The sequence below is a fragment of the Nerophis ophidion genome, linkage group LG26 (genome assembly GCF_033978795.1).
Source record: "Nerophis ophidion isolate RoL-2023_Sa linkage group LG26, RoL_Noph_v1.0, whole genome shotgun sequence".
Lineage (NCBI taxonomy): Eukaryota > Metazoa > Chordata > Actinopteri > Syngnathiformes > Syngnathidae > Nerophis > Nerophis ophidion.
In genome coordinates this window covers 18,720,012-18,742,601 of record NC_084636.1, presented here as the reverse complement: position 1 = coordinate 18,742,601, position 22,590 = coordinate 18,720,012, and the positions used below count along the sequence as shown (strand labels likewise).

Genomic DNA, 22,590 nt, shown 5'->3' with positions numbered 1-22,590 from the left:
TGTACCTATGATGAAAATTAAAGACCTCTGTCATCATTTTAAGGGGGAGAACTTGCACAATCGGTGGCTGACTAAATACTTTTTTGCCCCACTGTATATATATATAAATATAATCTAGCTCCTCCCCTCTTAACCACGCCCACGACCATGCTCCGCCCCCCCTCCAACCACACCCTCTACACCCCGAAATCGGAGGTCTCAAGGTTGGCAAGTATGAGGGCAAGGCAGGCATATATAGCAGCCAGCTGATTGACAACATGTCTGGCCAGGCTGCCTATCAGCGGTAGGTGAAAGGAGACAAGCAGGAAAAGGAACAAAACATAAGAGCGCCACACAGGAAATAAACACAAACCAATGAAACACAACCAGACGAGAATGTGACAGATCGTCATATATATATATATATATGTACACACATATGTCAGTATGTATGTACATATTATAATTGATAACAATTCTAATGTTCGATTTTTACCTCAAAATGATTAAAATGACTGGACTTGTGTAGAAAATGTATTCAAAACACAATTCACAGTACAGCTGCTAATATTTATTTGAAGTTATTGTTTTTTATTCATCATGATGACAGGTATGGTTTTCTATGTCACTTGTCTCTCCCCTGACCGCACCTCACTGGTAGTTTTAAGATGACCTGAGTAATTTTGCAACCTAAAAGGAGCGAAACAAAAACAAATCACAGCTATAAAACTATCAAATAATAAAATTGGTTACTTATGGGATCTCATTACTTTGTTCAGGTGTACCCAATGAAGTGCCCAGTGAGTCATCTTACATTTTAAAATAGTCTTTTCTCTCACGTTGCCAACTAGGAAACTACATTGTGTCATATTTCCATAAAATGATCATTGCCTGGGTATGCTTTACATACCTTATTACATCTAAACATTGCAAGTTGGAAGCGTTAAATGACAAAACACGGAGAGACACTGACCAGGCAGCTCGATCATACTCCCCCCAGATTCGGACAAACTCATCCAAGTGATGGGGTCCCAGGATGGATGAGTCTCGAGTCAGGTACTCAAAGTTATCCATGATGACTGCCACAAACAAGTTCAGCATCTGGACAGAAAGTGGTCACACACAAGTCGAAGACGGTGTTTTTTTATGCGATCAAACTCAAAAGATCGGCTCTTATTACCAAGAAGGAGCTGAAGAAGATGAAGGACACAAAGTAGAAATAGGCGAAATCCGAGCCACAGCCTCCTTCTTGTTCAGTGCTCAGGGCACGCAGAGGGTTAGCAGGGTCTGCCTCACAGTGTTGCCCACCAAGACAGGACAACATGATCTCCTGCCAGGACTCCCCTGTGGCACTCCTGCAAACACATTTTTATCACGTTTAACCCACACCTTTCTTTTCTTGGTCACAACATATTAATGATTCAGATTGAGAAAACACTTAAGGAGTTGAGTGCTTTACTGCAGCATCCATCCACTTCTTACAACAAGTGGCGTTTCGGGTACTCAAAGTCTTATTGTAACCTAGCAACATCAGCAGGTGAAGTAAACCTCAGTTTAAATCTTGGACTAAATCTCATTGCATTGCATTCTGACTAAGAATTAGTGTCAACACCCAGAATTTCTGAATTAAAAATATATATATTTTTTAAAGTAATTTGACTTTTACAGGACTGAAGAATTTCTGTAGTCCTGTAAAAGTCAAATTACTTTAAAAATAGTGCAATTATGGAATACATTGAGATAGTGTTTTACAAAGCTATAAAAACTTATATACTGTTGTGGAGAGGCGGGACCGGCGGTCCTACAGCGAGGCAGGGCACACCGGGGACGCTCCTAGATGGCAGCAAGGGAGCGTGAACGGCGGGCCAGCGCCAAGGCGGGGCGCGCCGGGATCGTCGCCGCAAACGAAATCAGGTGCGTGGATCGCCCAGCTGGGCAAAATTGCATAATTGTCTCGAACTGTGTAAAAGGGCGGCAGCCGTGAATGTGGTGGCAGAGAGAGTCGGAGAGCAAGTGGGAGAAAAAGAAGCGGAGGCTGAGCGCCAGAAGCAGAGAGCCCGAAGAAGATAACGCCGTGGAAAGCGAGCGAGCGAAAGAGCAAGCAGTCAAGCGGAGCAGCTGAAAAGCAACCTGGCAAAAGACATCTTTATTGAAAAACAAAGAAAGCCAAAACCTGCTCGCAACGATGTTTGTCTTTGATGGTCCTTGGAACCCGCACGACAGCATGGAACTGTCACAACTGTATTTTTCAGGCTGCAAGGCACACTTAAATGTCTTTTTTTCCTCAAAACTCGACAGTGCGCCTTATAACCTTGTGCGCCTGATGTACGTAATAATTTAGTTTTTTATTACCGACCTCGAAGTAATTTTATTTGGTACATGGTGTAATGATAAGTGTGACCAGTAGATGTCAGTCACACATGGGAGATATGTGTGGACTGAAATATGAGTCAAGTAAACAACACCAACATTTTATATGTTCCATTGAACATTACACACGGCGCTCAAAAATCTATCAAGATGTTTTAGTATGACTTTGGTAAGCTATGAGGCTGCACCGCTTGATAGATTGTCGGCGCAATAAACATACAAGTATATTTTTAAGGTGTGTATAAGGTAAGACATGTTATCTGGCGTTTTGTTTCACAATATTGTGCAAAAGCAACATTTTTTTTACCTTGTGGAACCTGCTGATCTGTATTTGGGATCTGCATAAGTCCTGAAAAATTGCGCGTGTCCGCCTTTGTAGTCCGTAGAGATCCTGTAGTCGGCAAGCTTCTTCTTTTCTCCATCTTCTTGTTATGGGACATTCATCCTCCGCTGTTGCCATTTCTTAATCTAAAGTAGTTTAAAATTCTTACTTATGTCTTTCAGTAAACTCGCCATGAAAGCCCTAAAACATACTGGTGTAGTGAGTTTACACCCAAGGAACTTTAATTATTAAGAGAGTTTCGGTCGGACAGTTTTCGACGGGACCCATTTCCGGCCTTGTTATTGTTTCCGGATGAGCAGCTGCTGCTCCGTTATTGATTTGAGTAAAATCTGAATATCATAAAAACAATTAGCTCCATCTTTTGACACTTCTTCCACTCCCGTCCTTGCACGCTACAACCGCTACAACAAAAATGGCGGGGAGAAGATGCCGCCGATGGTGAGTCACGTAAAAAAGACCGCCCACAAAACGGCACACCCAGAAGCGACTGTCAGCAAGCGACTTGAAGATGATCTGTAAAACATAATCTATGCAACATTTTGACCAAAGACCCACCATTACATGTTATGTAGACCACAAGAAAGTGTTTTTCATTTGGAAAAAAATAATAATAATATGACTCCTTTAATGCGCCCTATAATCAGGTGCGTCTCATATATGACAAAAAAAAAAATAGACCATTCATCAGCAGTGCGCCTTATAATCCAGTGCACACTATTGTCTGGAAAATACGGTAGAATAAAACTCAATACATTCCATAGTTGTAGTTATAAACGTGGGCTTTTACCTGAAGAGCAGCATCAGAGCACCAGAGAAGGACTTGAAGTTGTTGTGTTGGTTAATGTGTGTCTCTTCATTCAGCTTAATGTTTCCAAACACCTGAGTCACATGGTGTCAACAATAAAATCAACAAATAACCAGGTTGCAGTAAAAAAAAAACAAATACCTTAAATGCTCCAATTATAGCCAGGGCCCTACCTAAACCATAAAAGGGACATGGTGTTTTAAACTGGAGAGACGTTGGTATTTTATTCCATTTTACTATTACTAACATTTTTTTTTTTCTTTGATAATGAAATAACATAGTAGAAAGAAAAATGTAGCTGGCCCTTTGAGTCGTACAGGAAACGTGTTGCAATGTTTCTTAGTCACGTTTGGTGTTCCAATACTTTTTAGTTATGACACACTCCAATAAATTATTTTTAGTGTACACATTAATTATACTACAAAAAAGTAAATCATAGCCATTTAATTGCATAGATGGATACATAGGTAGAAGAATACGTAGGCCAAATAAAATGGCATGCGCCACTACCAAAAAGAAGATGTCATCTTTGTTCTTTTTTTGTAATCTTTTTGCCATTTGCTGCTTCCCGAGTGTAAGGCAAAGTCTTCTGATGGCAGTGTTTCCAAGGAAGTGAAAGCTTAGTGAAAATTAGACATTGTAAAATGCTGAGAAAAGGTAGAAATATCGACCAACATTTGCCACTTTAGGCAATTTGCTAGAAGACAATGTGCAGTAAGCACATGTTCACATTAAAAAAAAAATAATAATAAAAAAAGCACGTGATCACATGAACAATGATTCAAACACAACACATATAGAAGTTAACATTTTCCATTGGAAAAAAAATATACAAATAATCAACAAACAACTAATATGATTTAAAATGTACAAATAATTAAAAAAATATCAAACATTAGGGTCACAAATTAATAAATGGGTTATACTTGTATAGCGCTTTTCTAACTTTTTTAAGGGAACTCAAAGCGCTTTGACACTATTTCCACATTCACCCATTCACACACTGATGGGGGGAGTTGCATGAACGGTGCGAACCAGGGCCCATCAGGAGCAACGGTGAAGTGTCTTCCTCAAGGACACAACGGACGTGACGAGGATGGTAGAAGGTGGGGATTGAACCAGGAACCCTCAGGTTGCTGGCACAGCCACTCTCCCTAACGCGCCACGCCATCCCCAAATAGGGCACACAACAAGACACGAGTCAAACTATTCAGGTGTAAAGATGTAAGAATTTCACTTATAAGCGTTAAAAAAAGCTCCAGGCACGAAGCTGTCTGTAATGGCCTAATATGAGGGTCTCTCTCGGATAAAGAGAAGAGCGAACAGCATGTAGGTGGAGGTCTCGTATTTTAACAAATATTTATACCACAAGCTGTCACCCCAGTTTTGCATGTCTGCTTTTAGACGTTTTAAATGTAAAACTAAAGTCATATTCATATTTTAAAGTCGCTTTTTCAGAGCGATCTTATTGAAGACCAAGCAGCCAATCAGAGTGTGCATTTGTCCAGTCGTCTGATTGGTTGCCTATTTGCCACAAATACAACAGTGCGTCTAAAAGTGCACAAGAGCACAGCAGAAATTTGAGCGAATGTGAAAAAAAAAAAATACAATGTTCAGAAGTGTGGGGTTGAGAGAGTGGAAGACAGGGGGCGAGGCAGAGCGCCCCCTGTCAGTCAGACAGCAGTAATTAAAGGCCTACTGAAACCTACTACTACCGACCATGCAGTCTGATAGTTTATATATCAATGATGAAATATTAACATTGCAACACATGCCAATACGGCCTTTTTAGTTTACTAAATTGCAATTTTAAATTTCCTGCGAGTTTCTTGTTGAAAACGTCGCGGAATGATGACGCATACGCGTGACGTCACGGACTGTCAGGAAATATTAGCGCTGCACCACTCGCTGCTAAAAGTCGTCTACTTCAACCGCATAATTACACAGTATTTTAGACATCTGTGTTGCTGAATCTTTTGCAATTTGTTCATTTAATAATGGAGACTATAAAAAACAATGCTGTTGGTGAAAAGCGGTGGATTGCAGCTGTCTTTAGCACCGAAACACAGCCAGTGTTTCTTTGTTTGTAATGAAGCAGATTTTTTGGATGGGGAAATTGTGATATATATCTTACTGGAGAAATTATTGGATTATTCGTCGTCCTGCAGCAGCTCTTTAAAAGGCAGCTGTGAGTTTGGCTCCTCGGCTTCTCTCTGAGACACTTGAAGTTCACAGCAGCCATCCGACCTTAATGTATGTCTTTTAATCTTTAAAATCTCACTAAAACACTATGAAAACAATAAGCAGAAAAGGGATCTTCCAGAATTATCCTAGTAAATGTGTCTAATTACATCTGAAACGCTCACACTGCCGGCGCCCAGAGCCGTTGCTTTTTTTTTCTTCTAGTCCTTCACTATCAATATCCTAATTCACAAATCTTTCATCCTCGCTCAAATTAATGGGGAAATTGTCGCTTTCTCTGTCCGAATTGCTCTTACTGCTGGTGGCTCCCATTAAAAACAATGTGAATATATGTGGACCCCTGCAACGTGTGACGTCACGCACACATACTAACGGTAAAGGCAGGGCTTTTCTATTGGCGACCAAAAGTTGCAAACTTTATCGTCGATGTTCTCTACTAAATCCTTACAGCAAAAATATGGCAATATCGCGAAATGATCAAGTATGACGCATAGAATGGACCTGCTATTCCCGTTTAAATAAGAAAACCTCATTTCAATAGGCCTTTAACGAGTGTTACTAAAAAGTAAAGTAAAGTTAAATTACCAATGATTGTCACACACACACTAAGTGTGGTGAAATTTGACCTCTGCATTTGACCCATCCCCTTGTTCACCCCCTAGGAGGTGAGAGGAGCAGTGGGCAGCAGCGGTGCCGCGTCCGGGAATCATTTTTGTTGATTTAATGCCCAATTCCAACTTTTGCAGAACTGGAGAAGCACGCAGCTCGGCTGGAGGTAGAGCTGACTGCAGAGCTGGAGATGAGGATGGCAGTGTCGTGGGAGAACACGCTGGCGACGAGGATGGCAGCGCCATGGGAGAACGCGCTGGAGACGAAGATGGTGGTGTCTGTAGGTCCGCTGGAGTAGCTGGTGGTGTCTGCAGACCCGCTGGAGTAGCTTGTGGTGTCTGCATACCCGCTGGAGTAGCTGGTGGCGTCTGCAGACCCGCTGGACTTGCTGGTGGCGTCTGCAAACCCGCTGGACTTGCTAGTGGCGTCTGCAAACCCACTGGAGTTGCTGGTGGCGTCATCCCAAGAAGCGCATCCTTCATCTCCAGCTCAATCAGCACCTTCCAGTACCAACTGTATTTTTCCACAGGGGCGCTAGAGCAGGAAGCGGAGCCGGAGCCAACAACAGACAGGCAGCAACCTCGGTGAAAGGAGCTCTGTTTGCTCATTATGGCGCATTATGGTGTCAAAACGCACATACTCATTATAATCATTATAATCCACCATAGGATTGATGACAAAATAACAGCACATGTGTCACAGTTCCTACTTTGGCTGCCCGCCTGGACACGCCCACACAGCAAAAAGACTGCAGACCTGACGAGAGGTCCCAAGAGACCTTCGCCAGAATATAGCTAATCTCGTTTGGCACCCCTCCCTGGTTCCTTGCTCGCCTTCCTTGTGCTTTTCCTCTTTCCCGTCTTGATGTCCTTTATGTCTCCCACAGTGTCTTCCTTGATCGTGTCTTACCTCATGACCTCCTCCCGGATCTTTGCTTGCCTTCCCCGATCCTCGACCACTGCTTGGACCCGGACATCATTGCCTCTCTTCAGCCCCCAACTGCTTGCCTCCCTACTGACTGCCTCTTCGCCTTCCCCCTTGGATTCGACAAAATACACATTCAACACGCACCTACAACATCCTCTGGTAAATCCCACATTGTTACTTCTACACATTGTCTGCATTCACTCACTAGTGGTAGCATACACACCCCACACATTCATTTAAGGTTTGAATAAACCTTCTAAACCACAGGTCTGCTTTGGTGTTGCCTCCTTCCCTTTGTCTAATTCACAACATGTTTTTTTTTGTTTGTTGTCCTACACCACTTGCTAATAGTATTGTTTTATTGTTGTACCTGGCCTTGTTTTCCTCTTGTTTTTGGTGTTGTTCTGTCAACTGCCGCAGGGATGAAAGATGGAAATTAGCTACTGGCGACAATGTTGCATATTTACACTTGTGTGTTCATCAATATGTACTGTCCCTGTTTTGAAAAAAAAAAGGTCAAGTCAAGCCAACAGCCGGAGATGTTAATGACAATAATTATTATTTTTTTTTTTAACCCTTTTTTCTATTGGCTTACGTGGCCACAATTCTATTTAAATAGAGGTGTTGATTGGAGCATTTAAGGTAATTCAAGTGTATACAACATATAAAAAAAATGCAAAAAGAGCGTCTAACCTGCATGCCTATGATGGCGTAGATAAAGAACAGCATGGCGATGAGCAAGCAAACGTAAGGTAGCGCTTTGAAGGACTGCACAAAGGTCCACAGAAGGATCCGGATGGTGTAGCCTTGTCTCAGCAGTTTGATCAGACGTGCTGCTCGGAACAGCTTCAAGAAACTCATGTTGAATGTGTCCACAAACTAGCGGAAGGAAAATGGGAAAAATATATATATAATTGTTTAGTCTTCAGCTGCCTCTGCTGGTCATGAGCGGGCTTGAAGCTATCCCAATGGCACACTTGCCAACCTTGAGACCTCCGAATTCGAGAGATGGGGGGGTGGCATTGGTGGTAGCAAGGGGGCGTATATTGTAGCGTCCCGGAAGAGTTAGTGCTGCAAGGGATTCTGGAAAAAAATGCCAACATGGCACTGCCATATTTATTATTGAAGTCACAAAGTGCATTATATTTTTTAACATGCCTCAAAACAGCAGCTTGGAATTTGGGGCATGCTCTCCCTCAGAGACCATGAGAAGGTTGAGGTGGAGGGAGTTGCAGGGGGTGTATAGTGTAGCGTCTCGGAAGAGTTAGTGCTGCAAGGGGTTCTGGGCATTTGTTCTGTTGTGTTTATGTTGTGTTACTGTCCGGATGTTCTCCCGAAATGTGTTTGTCATTCTTGTTTGGTGTGGATTGACAGTGTGGTGCATATTTGTAACAGTGTTAAAGTTGTTTATACAGCCATCCTCAGTGTGACCTGTATGGCTGTTGACCAAGAGTGACTTGCATTCATTTATGTGTGCGTCAAAACCGCATATATTATGTGACTGGGCCGGCACGCTGATCGTATGGAGGAAAAGCAGACGTGACGACAGCTTGAAGAGGACGCTAAAGGCAGTGCTTTGAGGGCATACCCTCAGTGGCCTAGTGGTTAGAGTGTCCGCCCTGAGATCGGTAGGTTGGGAGTTAAAACCCCGAGTCATACCAAAGACTATAAAAATGGGACCCATTACCTCCCTGCTTGGCACTCAGCATCAAGGTTTGGAATGGAGGGTTAAATCACCACAAATGATTCCCAGGCGCGGCACCGCTGCTGCCCACTGCTCCCCTCACCTCCCAGGGGGTGAACAAGGGAATGAGTCAAATGCAGAGGACAAATTTTGCCACACCTAATGTGTGTGTGTGACAATCATTGGTACTTTAACTTAAGTTTTGTTGTCCGGGTGGAAATCGGGAGAAAATTGGGAGACCAGTTGCCCCGGGATATTTTCGGGAGGTGTACTGAAATTCCGGAGTCTCTCGGGAAATTCGGGAGGGTTGGCAAGTATGCCCAACGGCCATGTCCCGATGCCATAATTGTAAAATCTCTTTGTGAAAGAGCCAATGGAGGGATTTTCTCTTTTGTACCTGCAAGTCGACTATAATCTCAGTAATGCTGCCAAGGACGGTGATGAAGTCAAAAATGTTCCATGTGTCCCGAAAGTAATTCTGTGTACACACAAAAGATTGAAGGTTGAAGTGGTTTTAAGTAACATTATATTAAGTTTTTTTTTTTTCTTCTTACCAGTAAACCAAAGGCCATTATCTTCAGGATGCATTCAATAGAGAAGAGAACAGTGAACGCTGTGTTCAGGTGCTTCAGTACTGCTTCATAGGCGGGCGGGGCTGAATAATACTAAGAACACATAGACAACATGAGTTGAAATACAAGCAAATGAGAAGGGTGATCAGTTCAAGTTCAGGCATCGTCAATGTGCAATTTGCACATGCACAGGTTTGATGGAAAATTTCTCCACACCCCTAAATAATAACCACAAGTCTCTGCACCCCTCATCTGTTGCACTATAAAAAGGAGTCATTCCTCCGGGGTTGGCAGTTAATGAGGTCATGCTAGATAGCAGCCCCTGGACATTACTGATCAATATTTAATACAGGCTGAGTCACCGAGCATCTGTCTGTCTGAGCGACCCAAGGGTGGGGAAAAGACAATTTCAGGTAATAAAAAGCAGTAAGAATCCTGGAGAAAAAATGTCCATACACAGAAATCACAGTGCGGGCAACATAAGGTGGGATAGCAAAATAATTCCATCCATATTTTTCGCAGGGAGTTGCTGATCTCCACAGAAGAGCATATCCTATGATTTAGCTTGTATCCAACCATTTGGTGCTGTGGTGAAGAATAATTTAAAAAAATTATGTTTCTGCCAGTTCCCCATTTCCTTTTTTGGGCCGTTTAGCTGAAAAAAAACAGCCTACTTTACACTGTATAAACTGAAATCAAAATGTTTTCTTAGTATGTGAGCCCAGCTAGAGATATACTGTACTTTGGGACCTAAAATAAGCCACAAAAACCCGCCAACCAGAAAAGAAGATTAGACAAAATAAGTAAAAAATGACATCCAATTTTTCTATTCTGTTGGCAAGTTATTTACATTTTAAGACGTGTATCTACAAATAAATGAATACGACATCTCTTAATACAGTTAGTTAAGATAAGCAAATTGCTCAAACATGTTTTTTTTGTTTTTATCTTTACCTTGATTTTAAATATTTATTATTACCTATATTTCAGTTCTTGCAGTGTAGGAAACAAACATATTTTATCGGGCACAAAGGTAAAAAATGTGCAACAACGGATTTATCCATTGACCAGAAATAATAAATCAGAACAATATCCAAGTTTCTATGCTCATTATCTTGTCAAAATGTTAATTTTGTTGTCAACTCCTACAAAACCCAAAACTACTGAAGTTGGCACGTGGTGTGAATGGTAAATAAAAACAGAAAACAATGATTTGCAAATCCGTTTAAACTTTTATTCAATTGAATAGACTGCAAAGACAACATACTTAATGTTCCAAATGAGAAACTTATTTTTTTTGCACATAATAATTAACTTAGAATTCAATGGCATCAGCACATTGCAAAAAAGTTAGGACAGGGCATTTTTACTACTGTGTTACATGACCTTTCCTTTTAACGACACCATGTAGACCAATTTTTGAAGCTTTTCAGGTGGAATTATTTCCCATTCTTGTTTGATGTACAGCTTAAGTTGTTTAACAGTCCGGGGTCTCCATTTTAGTATTGTAGGCTTCATATTGCAGGCTTCATATTGCGCCACACATTTTCAATGGGAGACATGTCTGTAACACAGGCAGGCCAGTCTATTATCCGCACTCTTTTATTACAAAGCCAATCTGTTTTAACACGTGCAGGATGTGGCTTGACCTTGTCTTGCTGAAATAAGCAGGGGTGTCCATCAAGAAGTTGTGCTCGGATTACAACATATGTTGATCCAAAACCTGTAAGTTACCCATGCCTTGGGCACTAATACACCCCCATATGTCACAGATGCTGGCTTTTGAACTTTGCGTCTAAAACAATCCAGATGGTTCTTTTTCTTATTGGTCCGGAGGAAACAACGTCCACAGTTTCCAAAAACAATTTTAAATGTGGACCTGTCAGACCACAGAAAACTTTGCATCAGTCCATCTTAGATGAGTTCGGGCCCAGCGAAGTCGGCGGTGTTTCTGGGTGATCTGTTGTGTCTTTGACACACTCTGTGCTTCCTGCTGCTGCAAGTGCACACAGAGGCTCTGCTGTCAACTCCAGACACACCTCCACACTCGTCAAGCGGACCACGCCCACTCTCTGGCGAAGCCGGCGACAGCCCTCGCCTCACACACCTGACGTTGATGAAGGAGGGCAGTATAAAGATGGCCGACGCCGACTCCTCGATGTCGGAACGTAAACTACCGTTGTAAGCTTCGTGTCCCCGACTTCCTCTTGAGATTACTAGTGACTACTTCCTTGTGCCCTTGTGTTTTTCCTGATCCTGTTTCTCCTACTCTTCCACAGTGTTCGTGTCACCTCCGCTGCTTCCCTCCTGGCCCCCCTTTGCCTTCCTGGATCCCTCGACCTCGTTTTGGACTTCGGACTCGCTCTCCTGCCTCTGGCCCCTCGCTTGGACTTTGGACTCCCTCTGGCTTGCTCCCTCTCGGGTTTGGACACCCCTTTTCATCCAACACGCATCTCAACAAACCTCACGGTATCTATATATGATAAATTCCACACATAGTCTTTCATGCAAACACATCGTAGCATACACACTCCACGTAATCATCAAGTCTTCGAATAAACCAGTTGAACTTGACATTCCTTCGCTGTGCCGTCTCCTTCCCCAGTAGCTACCATAACATGATGTTGATAAATGGCTTTTGCTTTGCTTAGTAGCGTTCTAAATTGCACTTATAGATGTAGCGACAAACTGTAGTTACTGACAGTGGTTTTCTGAAGTGTTCCTGAGCCCATGTGGTGATACACTTTACACCCCGATGTCGCTTTTTTGAGGCAGTACTGCCTAACAGATCGAAGGTCCGTAATATCATTGCTTACGTGCAGTGATTTCTCCAGATTCTCCGAACCTTTTGATGACATTACGGACCGTAGATGGTGAAATCTCCAAATTCCTTGCAATAGCTCGTTGAGAAATGTTGTTCTTAAAGTGATCGACAACTTGCTAACCCATTTGTTCACAAAGTGGTGACCCTCGCCCCATTCTTGTTTGTGAATGACTGAGCATTTCATCGAAGTTACCCTATCATGACACCCACCTGTTCCCAATTAGCGTGTTCACCTGTGGGATGTTCCAAATAAGTGTTTGATGAGCATTCCTTAACTTTCTCAGTCTTTTTTGCCACTTATGCCAGCTTTTTTTGAAACAGGTTGCAGGCATCCATTTCCAAATTAGCTAATATTTGCAAAAACGTTTACCAGTTTGAAGATTAAGTATCTTGTCTTTGCAGTGTATTCAATTGAATATAGGTTGAAAACAATTTGCCAATCATTATATTCAGTTTTTATTTACAGTTTACACAAGGTGCCAAAGTCACTGCTTTTGGGTTTTGAATATCACTTCTAACTACCCGTTTTTATTCAAAATAACAAATCAGACAGTAAAAGATTATATTGTGTTTTTTCTTCATGCAGATCTTTACCTTCATCATCAATACAATTGTGTTGAGAGCGATCATAGCCAGGACGGTGTACTCAAAAGAGGGCGAGACCACAAAATGCCACAGACGATACTGGAAGGTGTGGCGGTTTTGGGGCATGTAACGGGTCAGCGGCTTAGCACCGATGGCAAAGTCGATGCACGCCCTCTAAAATGAACAAGAAAAAAAAGCAGATGGAAAAACGGTGCAAATGACATCCATGGTTAATGTGAACCTGCATTCATTTTGAATGCAAATAAAATAATACCAGCATTTCTTCTTAAAGTGACCGTTATATTATTAATATAAAAAGTTATCATTCATAGTTGCAATATCATGTATCACAGTGGATACCCAGAAGTGTTCGGTTAAAGTCTGCACACTTTGTTCGTTACTATGCTTAGACGAAAATGGAATACGTCTGCCTTCTTTAACCTCATTTTTCTCCAGGCTGCACTCCTCCATCATCTTATCCCCCTGCTCCTGAAAGGTGATGATGATGAGAGCCACAAAGATGTTGACAAAGAAGAATGGAAAGACTACAAAGTAAATGACGTAGAAGATCGACATCTCCATCCTGTTGCTGTGACTTGGCCCCCGGTCTTCCTCTGTCACGTCCACCGAGTGCTGCAGGACTCTGGAGAAAAACAATAGTGGGCTTGTAACGGTGAAGTGTATTCTAATTTCTTGTGAATTATGGAAAAATGTTCATTATATTTTCACTCGGCAACACAATGGCTTAGTGGTAGAAGTGTCTGCACTGAGATGGGTAGTTCGTGAGTTCAAACCCCGGCAGAGTTATACCACAGACTAAACAAACGGGACTCATTACCTCACTGCTTGGCACTCAGCATCAAGGGTTGGAATTGGGGGTTAAATCACCCAAAAAAATTCCCGGGCGCAGCCACCGCTGCTGCTCACTGCTCCCCTCACCTTCCAGGAGGTGATCAAGGGTGATGGGTCAAATGCAGAGAATAAATTTGACACACCTAGTGTGTGTGTGACTATCACTTTTACTTAAACTTTTTAACTTTTAACTATATGGTCACTTTGCGGTGTTTTTACTTTTTCACGCCACTGCAAATTAACACAATAATAAACATTTTGTTAAATTAATAACAATTTAAACAAGCATTATTAAAGGTAGAAACTGTGATACACTTGATAATGCTTGGTTTTTATTAATTTGAATGATGTTTGCAGTAGTGTATGCATTGTCTTATATTGATAGTAATATTATTATTGCAAAATGTATTTATCTGCAAAGTTTGTAATACAAAACACAAAATCAGTGAAGTTGGCACATAAATCTAAAAAAAAAAAAAAACACTGATTTGCAAATCCTTTTCAACCTATATTCAATTGCATAGACTGCAAAGACAAGATACTTAACATTCGAACTAGTAAACTTTGTTATTTTTTGCAAATATTAGCTCATTTGAAATTTTATGCCTGCAACATATTTCAAAAAAGCTGGCACAAGTGGCAAAAAAGACTGAGAAAGTTGAGTAATACTCATCAAACACTTATTTGGAACACCCCACAGGTGAACAGGCTAATTGGGAACAAGAGGGTACCATGATTGGGTATAAAAGCAGCTTCCATGAAAGGCTCAGTCATTCACAAACAAGGATGGGGCGAGGGTCACCACTTTGTGAACAAATGTGTGAGCAAATTGTCGAACAGTTTAAGAACAACATTTCTCAACGAGCTATTGCAAGGAATTTAGGGATTTCCTCATCTACAGTCTGTAATATCATCAAAAGGTTCAGAGAATCTGGAGAAATCACTGAATGTAAGCGGCAATGCCCATGACCTTCGATCCTTCAGGCAGTACTGCATCAAAAAGCGACATCAGTGTGTAAAGGATATCACCCCATGGGCTCAGGAAAGCTTCAGAAAACCACTGTCAGTAACTACAGTTGGTCGCTACATCTATAAGTGCAAGTTAAAACTCTACTATGCAAAGCAAAAGCCATTTATCAACAACACCCAGAAACGCCGCCGTCTTTGCTGGGCCCGAACTCATCTAAGATGGACTGATGCAAAGTGGAAAAGTGTTCTGTGGTCTGACGAGTCCACATTTCAAATTGTTTTTGAAAACTGTGGACGTCGTGAAAAGAAAATAACCATCCGTACTGTTATAGGCTCAAAGTTCAAAAGCCAGCATCTGTGATGGTATGGGGGTGCCCATGCCCAAGGCATGGGAAACTTACACATCTGTGAAGGCACCATTAATACTGAAAGGTACAAACAGGTTTTTGCGCAACATACGTTGCCATCCAAGCTATGTCTTTTTCATGGACGCCCCTGCTTATTTCAGGAAGACAATGCCAAGCCACATTCTGAACGTGTTACAACAGCGTGGCTTCGTAATAAAAGAGTGTGGATACTAGACTTGCCTGCTTTAGTCCAGGTCTGGACTAAAATGTGTGGCGCAACATGAATCGTAAAATACCACAACGGAAACCCCGGACTGTTGAACAACTTAAGCTGTACATCAAGCAAGAATGGGAAATAAATCCACCTGAAAAGCTTTAAAAATTGGTCTCCTCAGTTCCCAAAAGTTTACTGAGTGTTGTTAAAAGGAAAGGCCATGTAACACAGTGGTAAAAATTCCCCAGTGACAACTTTTTGCAATGCGTTGCTGCCATTTAATTGTAAGTTAATGATTAGTTGCCAAAAAAAAAACAAGTTCTTAGTTCGATCATTAAGTATCTTGTCTTAGCAGTCTATTCATTGAAAAGGATTTGCAAATCATTGAACCACTATCAGTAAAATATAGTGCAACTTTACTGTGAGATTAATGTAAATAAGTTGACAAGCATAGTCATATTTTGTCCATCAAATGTTTGGTTTGACATTTTCTATTAGTTAAAAAGTTACAATTGAATAGATCATAAATGACCATGAATTGATTTACATGGACCCCGACTTAAACAAGTTGAAAAACTTATTCGGGTGTTACCATTTAGTGGTCAATTGAACTGTGCAATCTACTAATAAAAGTTTCAATCAATCAATCAATGGGAAAAAAACATGCAGTAACTGACTGAGGCCAGCCTTCTCCTGTAGACACTGTGAAGAGAGTCAGCAGAGCCCAGATGACGTTGTCGTAGTGGAACTCGTGTCTCTTCCAGTCCCGTTTCTTCACCTCTTTCTTGTCCTTCCCGTAGTCGATATAGTAACCCCTGGAGTTGGGAGATCACAGAAGATATCAATAATAGCATCTGAACCATGGTTTAAATAATAGCATCTGAACCATGGTTTTGGTACATCTCTTAACGTTGCAAACCTAGATAACATGTTCTTGTTGTTTATAATACACTAGGCCTGGGCAACTATTTTGACTCGGGGGGCCAAATTTAGAGAATAAAATGTGTCTGGGGGCCGGTATATCTATTTTTAGGAACACGAATACAAAACCTCACAATGATGTCTGATTGAATGCTAAAAACGTTATGACAGACCGCATTAAAAAATTGAATACCATTAAAAACATTTTTACTTAATGAGACACCCAGAATGTACATGAAAATAAAGAGAGTTGGGGTTGATAATATAACTTTGAACGATAAAACACTGAATATTGACAACATATGAACGTCACACCCCCTCTCGATCCACATCTTTTACAATCAAGCAAAACGCAACAAACATGCAACAAACAGCGAAATATGAACGCGAAGGGTAAAAAAAACACCATCTACAATTTGGTATATCAGATATATCACTAAGCTTTTTTGTAAAAATCTCCTTCCGCGTCTGTCCCTGACACCCGCATTTCAGGCTGGCCACTCTGGAAACACTCTTGTGGAAACGCTCCCCACCCTTACTGCTTCGTGCCTCGTCTGAGCTGCTGTGTATATTACCATGGTAATTAATTAGATTACCATAGTAACTAGTATATCATGTAAAAGCTGACATGACCTGTGGTCTGGATTATGTTAATGTTATTTTTTTGTTAGGTTTTTACTTTTTTAGTTCCTGTTTGCGCTCCCTTGTTTGTTTAGTTACCAAGGCGACTCAATAGTTTCACCTGCAACTGGTGTTCGGACATGCACCTGCTGTAATTAAGAACCTATTATTTAAATCTGTTTTTGCCAGTTAGTCGTCCTGGCGTCATTGCTCTTTTCATACCACAGTTTCATGCTTGTTTCATGCCATTGCTTATTTCATGTGATTCCATAGTTAATGCTTTTTGTTTCGTGTCATAGTTTAGCGAGGTTTTCATGACCATAGTTTCATGTTTAATGTCCTAAGTTTATTGCCTTAGTTTCTCGTGTGAACGGCACGCTTTCTATTTGTTTTGGTTCCTGTCATTTCTGTGGTGTAGGATTACCGTATTTTTGGGACTATAGGTCGCAGTTTTTTTCATAGTTTGGCCAGGGGTGCGACTTATACTCAGAAGCGACTTATGTGTGAAATTATTAACACATTACCGTAAATGATCAAATAATATTTAGCTCATTCACATAAGAGACTAGATGTAAGAGATTTCATGGGATTTAGCGATTAGGAATGACAGATTGTTTGGTAAACGTATAGCATGTGCTATATGTTATAGTTATTTGAATGACTATTACAATAATATGTTACGTTAACATACCAGGCACCTTCTCAGTTGGTTATTTATGCGTCATATAACGTACACTTATTCAGCCTGTTGTTCACTATTCTTTATTTATTTTAATAAATTGCCTTTTAAATGTCTATTCTTGGTTTTGGGTTTTATCGAACACATTTCCCCAAAAAACGCGACTTTTACTCCAGTGCGACTTATATATATATTTTTTCTTCTTTATTATGCATTTTTGGCAGGTGCAACTTATACTCCGGAGCAACTTATACTCTGAAAAATATGGTAATTGATTATTAAATATGTTCCTACCTTCAAGTCCTGTCCAGAACTGTCTGTTTGCATCCTTGGAGAACAAACCTCGCAGTAAGCTGCGACCCCTCGCCCCCATGACAATAGCGCATATTTCAACCATTGAAATACTTTTTATGGTTTAAGACTTATGGTAATTTTAAAACATCACTGCACATCATAATGGCAACTACTGTTTTCATCTGAATTATCTAAAAAAAATATTTGAGAATGTCCGACGGGACAGATTGAAACGCCTAACGGGCTGCGTGTGGCCTCCGGGCCTTAATTTGCCCTAGATTTGCTCAAAACAGATGTCCCTGAGATCATACAATTTGGAATTCAACCAAGAATAAAAACTATAGCTATGCCTCTAAATTTGCGTATAGAGGAATGTGTCGTATAAAATATGCAAACGAAAAGCAGACAAGGGAGAGTACGAGTTATTACTGGCAGTCCTTCTCTGTGTCCTTTGAACTGTCGTTGCAGTAGAAGAACTTCCCTTTGAAGAGCTGCACAGCGATGACGGCGAAGATGAACATGAACAGCTTGTAGACAATCAGGATGTTGAAGACGTTTTTCAGAGATGTCACCACGCAGTCGAACACAGCCTAGAGGCAAAGACACAAGATTACAACAGATCTTCACCAGGGATAACACTGGAGAGCTAATGATGCAGTTTAGAGAAGTCAGTGTAAAGCTTGTATAGCAGAATACATTTAAAATCCTCATATAATTTTACATTCACTGAATGTAAGCGGCAATGCCCATGACCTTCGATCCTTCAGGCAGTACTGCATCAGCTTGTATTGTGCAGCTTGTATTGTCTAAATATCTATTTAATTGTTTTACTATTATTATTATTAATTTAGACATGTTACAGGTTTAAAAATACATTACAGCCGATACCAATGAAGCAGAATTTCTGAGGGAAATTAGTTTTTCTGTGGATTTTCCCTGAAAATGTTCATGCATGCGCACACATGCCTTTTCTTGCCACGCAACAGAGCAGGAAAACGTAAGATGACTACTATCATTTGCACAGAAATACAACATGTAGGGTTTACATCAGACCTGGGCAAATTAAGGCCCGGGTGTCACGGCGCGGATTCGAACCCAAGCTTCTTCCACTACAGATTCCCACGCTCCTTCTGGCAGCATGCCAGTACACGCCCCCGTACACGCCCCCGTACACGCCCCCGTACACGCCCCCGCATGCGCCTATCGCACCACGCCCACTCTTTGCCGCAGCTGCAGACTGCCTGTCATCAGAACACCTGGCAGCAATCAAGGGAACAGCATAAGATCCAGTCACTCCTTGGACCCTGTGCCAGAACGTCGTTAACTCCTCGTATTGCCTCTCTCGATCCTTGACCATTCGCCTGGACTCGGACCTCGTTCCTTCCCGCCTGCCTCTCGACCTCTTGCCTGTCCCCGGATCCTTCTTGTGCCTACCCCTCCTTGACCAGACGAAGGTTTCATTCATCACACACATACAACACCCTCTTGTATTATTCACATGGTTAATTGTACACCTAATCCTGCAGCCAACATTTAGAGTAGCATACACATCCTACACAATCATCAAAGGTTCCAATAAATCTGGTAACCTTAAGTCTCTTGTACTGTCGTCTCCTTCCAGTCCTCACGTACATAACACCAGGGGCCACGTGCGGCCTGTTGAGCTTTTCAATCTGGCCCGCCGGACATTCCCGAATAATTTTTTTAGATCTTGTTGGAAAGTGTAGCTGCCATTATGATGTGCAGTGATATTTTCTAACGACCGTAAGTCTTCAACTATGCAAAGTATTTCAATGTTTGGAATCTGCACTTATGGATGATATACCAGTTACTATAGTAATCTAATTAGTTACTATAGTCATCTAATTAGTTACTATGGTAATGTAAGTCACAGCAGCTCAGACGAGGCACCAAGCAGTGTGGGTGGGGAGCGTTTCCACAGACGCGGAAGGAGATTTTCACAACAAAGTTCTAAAACTTAGTGATGTATCAGATATATCAGATTGTAGGTAGGCTTATTTTGTACCCTTCGCGTTCATATTTCAGTGTTTGTTGCATTTTTGCTACATTTCACTTGATTGTAAAATATGTCGATCGAAAGGGGGTGTGAAGTTCATATTTTGTCAATATTCGGTGTTTTATCCTTCATGGAAAAATGTAAAATTCCATTATGTTTTTTAAGGCTGTCTGTCCTAACGTTTTTAGCATTCAATCAGACATTATTGTGAGGTTTTGTATTAGATTAGATTAGATTAGATGGATTAGATAGTACTTTATTTATTCCGTCAGGAGAGTTCCTTCAGGAAAATTACAATTTTCAGCACAATCCCAACACAGCCAACTCCACTCTCGGCCAATGTCCAGTCCGCATGGATGAGCGAGGATACGTCCAAGGTGACTGAGGTGTCCGACACCTGCTCACCCAGTCGAGACACCGCGAAGCCTCTCCGTCCCAGCGCTCAGTGCTAGCTCCGCAGCCCTGTCCCCTCATCCGCATCTCCTCCAGTCCCTCCAAACAGACTCCGGTGTAGCAGAGACCCAGCAGCTGGTCTCCATGGCCAAAAGGCTCCCGGGAGGCAGATCCAAAAGTCCACAAAAAAAGCACCACAGAGGTCACGAAAGTGCCAGTCCTTGTCACACAGTCCCAAAGGGTCCCGGACCAAAATGCAAAAAAATATAATAACACATGAAAACAAGAGGGAAACACAAAAGGATGACACAAGAGCACAGAGCTCCTGCCTACAGCAGCCACTACAGCAGCGCCATTTTGGAAAAAAAAAAAAAAAAGTGTTGATTAGTGTTCATAAAAATAGATATACCGGCGCCCAGACACATTTTTTTCTCTAAATGTGGCCCCCCGAGTCAAAATATTTGCCAAGACCTGGTTTACATAATATCAGGAAATGCTACACGACATTTTATTTTGCTAAAGCATTAATTGAAGCAAGCTACTGTATTGCTAACGACTAAGCCTGAACAACATGTAACATTAACAGTTATTTACACTACTCTATAGTATGAAGTATAAACCATAAAACAATGAATATCAAGAGTACTGTATGTAAAAGACCAACTTCTACTATATCGTGTTTTTTTTCCTAACGGCGGTTTGCAAGCAATCAGAAACATTTATCGCAGATAAGATGCGCCAAATATGGCAAAGTGTGGAAAAAGTATATTGCATTACCCATCATGCTTTAAAGTGCCATTAAATGGGTGTAACGTTTACATATGCATAGTGCTAAAAGGTTTCTTGTAATTTCCGCATGGTTGAGTGGGCATTTCTTTCTTTGCCACATACTGTACGTGTTGACTTGTGTTGTTTTTGACTTGATGTGTTGTTTTATTTGGACCTCTTGTTGATACATGTTGTTTTGATAGCCAGAGGTGGGTAGTAATGCGGTACATTTACTCCTTTACATCTACTTGACTAACTTTTGGGATGAATTGTACTTCCAAGAATAGTTTTAATGCAACATACTTTTACTTGAGTATATTTATAGAGAAGAAATGCTACTTTTACTCCGCTCCATTTATCTTCATTCAGCTCACTACTCGCTACTGATTTTTATCGATCTGTTAATGCATGCTTTGTTTGTTTGGTTTGTCAGACAGACCTTTAAAGTAGGATCTATTACATGCCTGCGTTTCACCAATCAAATGCAGTCACTGGTGACTTTTGACTCTGTTTCATCAATCAAACGGAGCCAGGCGGTCACTTGATTAATTGCACTTTTTTTTTTTAATAAACCTTTATTTAAGATTTCAACATTTACAAACAGTTGAAAATAATAATCAAAGTAAGTACAAAAACAGTACAAAACAGTATAAAAACCGTACAAAACAGTGCCGGGGGTTGTAAATTCAAAGTAACTAAAATAGAATGCAAAATATATATATATATATATAAAATAAACAAAGTGCAAAGCCTTAGGCTCACTCAATCTCAGTAAATAACTTTGGTGCATAGCATCATCGTTTTCACAGCTTTTTGGTTGTTAGAGGTAGAGAGAGTTTTAATGTAGAGTTCTAAATGTCAAAGTTTGTTTGTGACGAACCCCAAGATGCAGAGATGGAGGCAGGCTTTGAGTAAGAAAACATGATTTAAAAAAAACACTAAAACAAAACCGAACAAAAGGGTGTAAATAAAAGATGCGCACGAGGCGTATAACAAACTTGGCTAGGAACAAACCAACTGGAAGCAGGGAACAAAAGACAGTAAGCTACAAACAACTACCAAATATAGCTTACCGCTACACTACATTGACACGACCAGTAGGAACGACAAGTAGAACTGACATTGACACGACACAACAAATAATCTAGCACAGACTGGATGGGAAGGCAGGTACAAATAGCATCTGGCTGATTGACACCAAGTGTGGCCAGGTGCCAATCAGCCACAGCTGAGGGTACACAGCACTCAGGGAGACAAACAGGAAACAGAACCAAAACCAGAGCGCTGACAGGAAATACTACACACAAAGAGGAAAAACTAAAACACAGCCAAACTGTGAGGGGCAAGCCTGACACTAAATCTTTTTTAAAGGCACAAAAAACAGGTCGGGTATTGAGAAACTTACATTTATGAATATATTACTTAGCCAAAGGTAAAATTAATTGTAATTTTTTTTTCATTACAGTGTAAAACCAAATATATATGATTAAATATATATTATTGTTTTAATTGCTTAAGAGATATTCCTGGCTCTGAATTTGTTTATTGCCACTTTTATGTTTTTGTGCATTACTTGTTGCCGTCGTCATTAAACGAACAGGTTACTCATCAGTTA

The 22,590-nt window shown here is 41.0% G+C and overlaps 1 protein-coding gene across 1 annotated transcript in view; it reads right to left on the bottom strand.

Annotated features, from left to right (window-relative positions):
- The window catches only part of LOC133543280 (voltage-dependent R-type calcium channel subunit alpha-1E), a 257,650-nt gene that overhangs the window by 45,277 nt on the left and 189,783 nt on the right, over nt 1–22,590 (bottom strand). Inside the window, exons 28-37 of the mRNA XM_061887764.1 lie at nt 18,227–18,387; nt 15,960–16,097; nt 13,342–13,543; nt 12,910–13,074; nt 9,474–9,584; nt 9,317–9,397; nt 7,929–8,114; nt 3,480–3,571; nt 1,160–1,334; nt 953–1,080 (exon numbers count right to left, since the gene is read on the bottom strand). Of these exons, the coding sequence (XP_061743748.1) occupies nt 953–1,080; nt 1,160–1,334; nt 3,480–3,571; nt 7,929–8,114; nt 9,317–9,397; nt 9,474–9,584; nt 12,910–13,074; nt 13,342–13,543; nt 15,960–16,097; nt 18,227–18,387 (1,439 nt within the window). The remainder of the gene's footprint in view (nt 1–952; nt 1,081–1,159; nt 1,335–3,479; nt 3,572–7,928; nt 8,115–9,316; nt 9,398–9,473; nt 9,585–12,909; nt 13,075–13,341; nt 13,544–15,959; nt 16,098–18,226; nt 18,388–22,590) is intronic.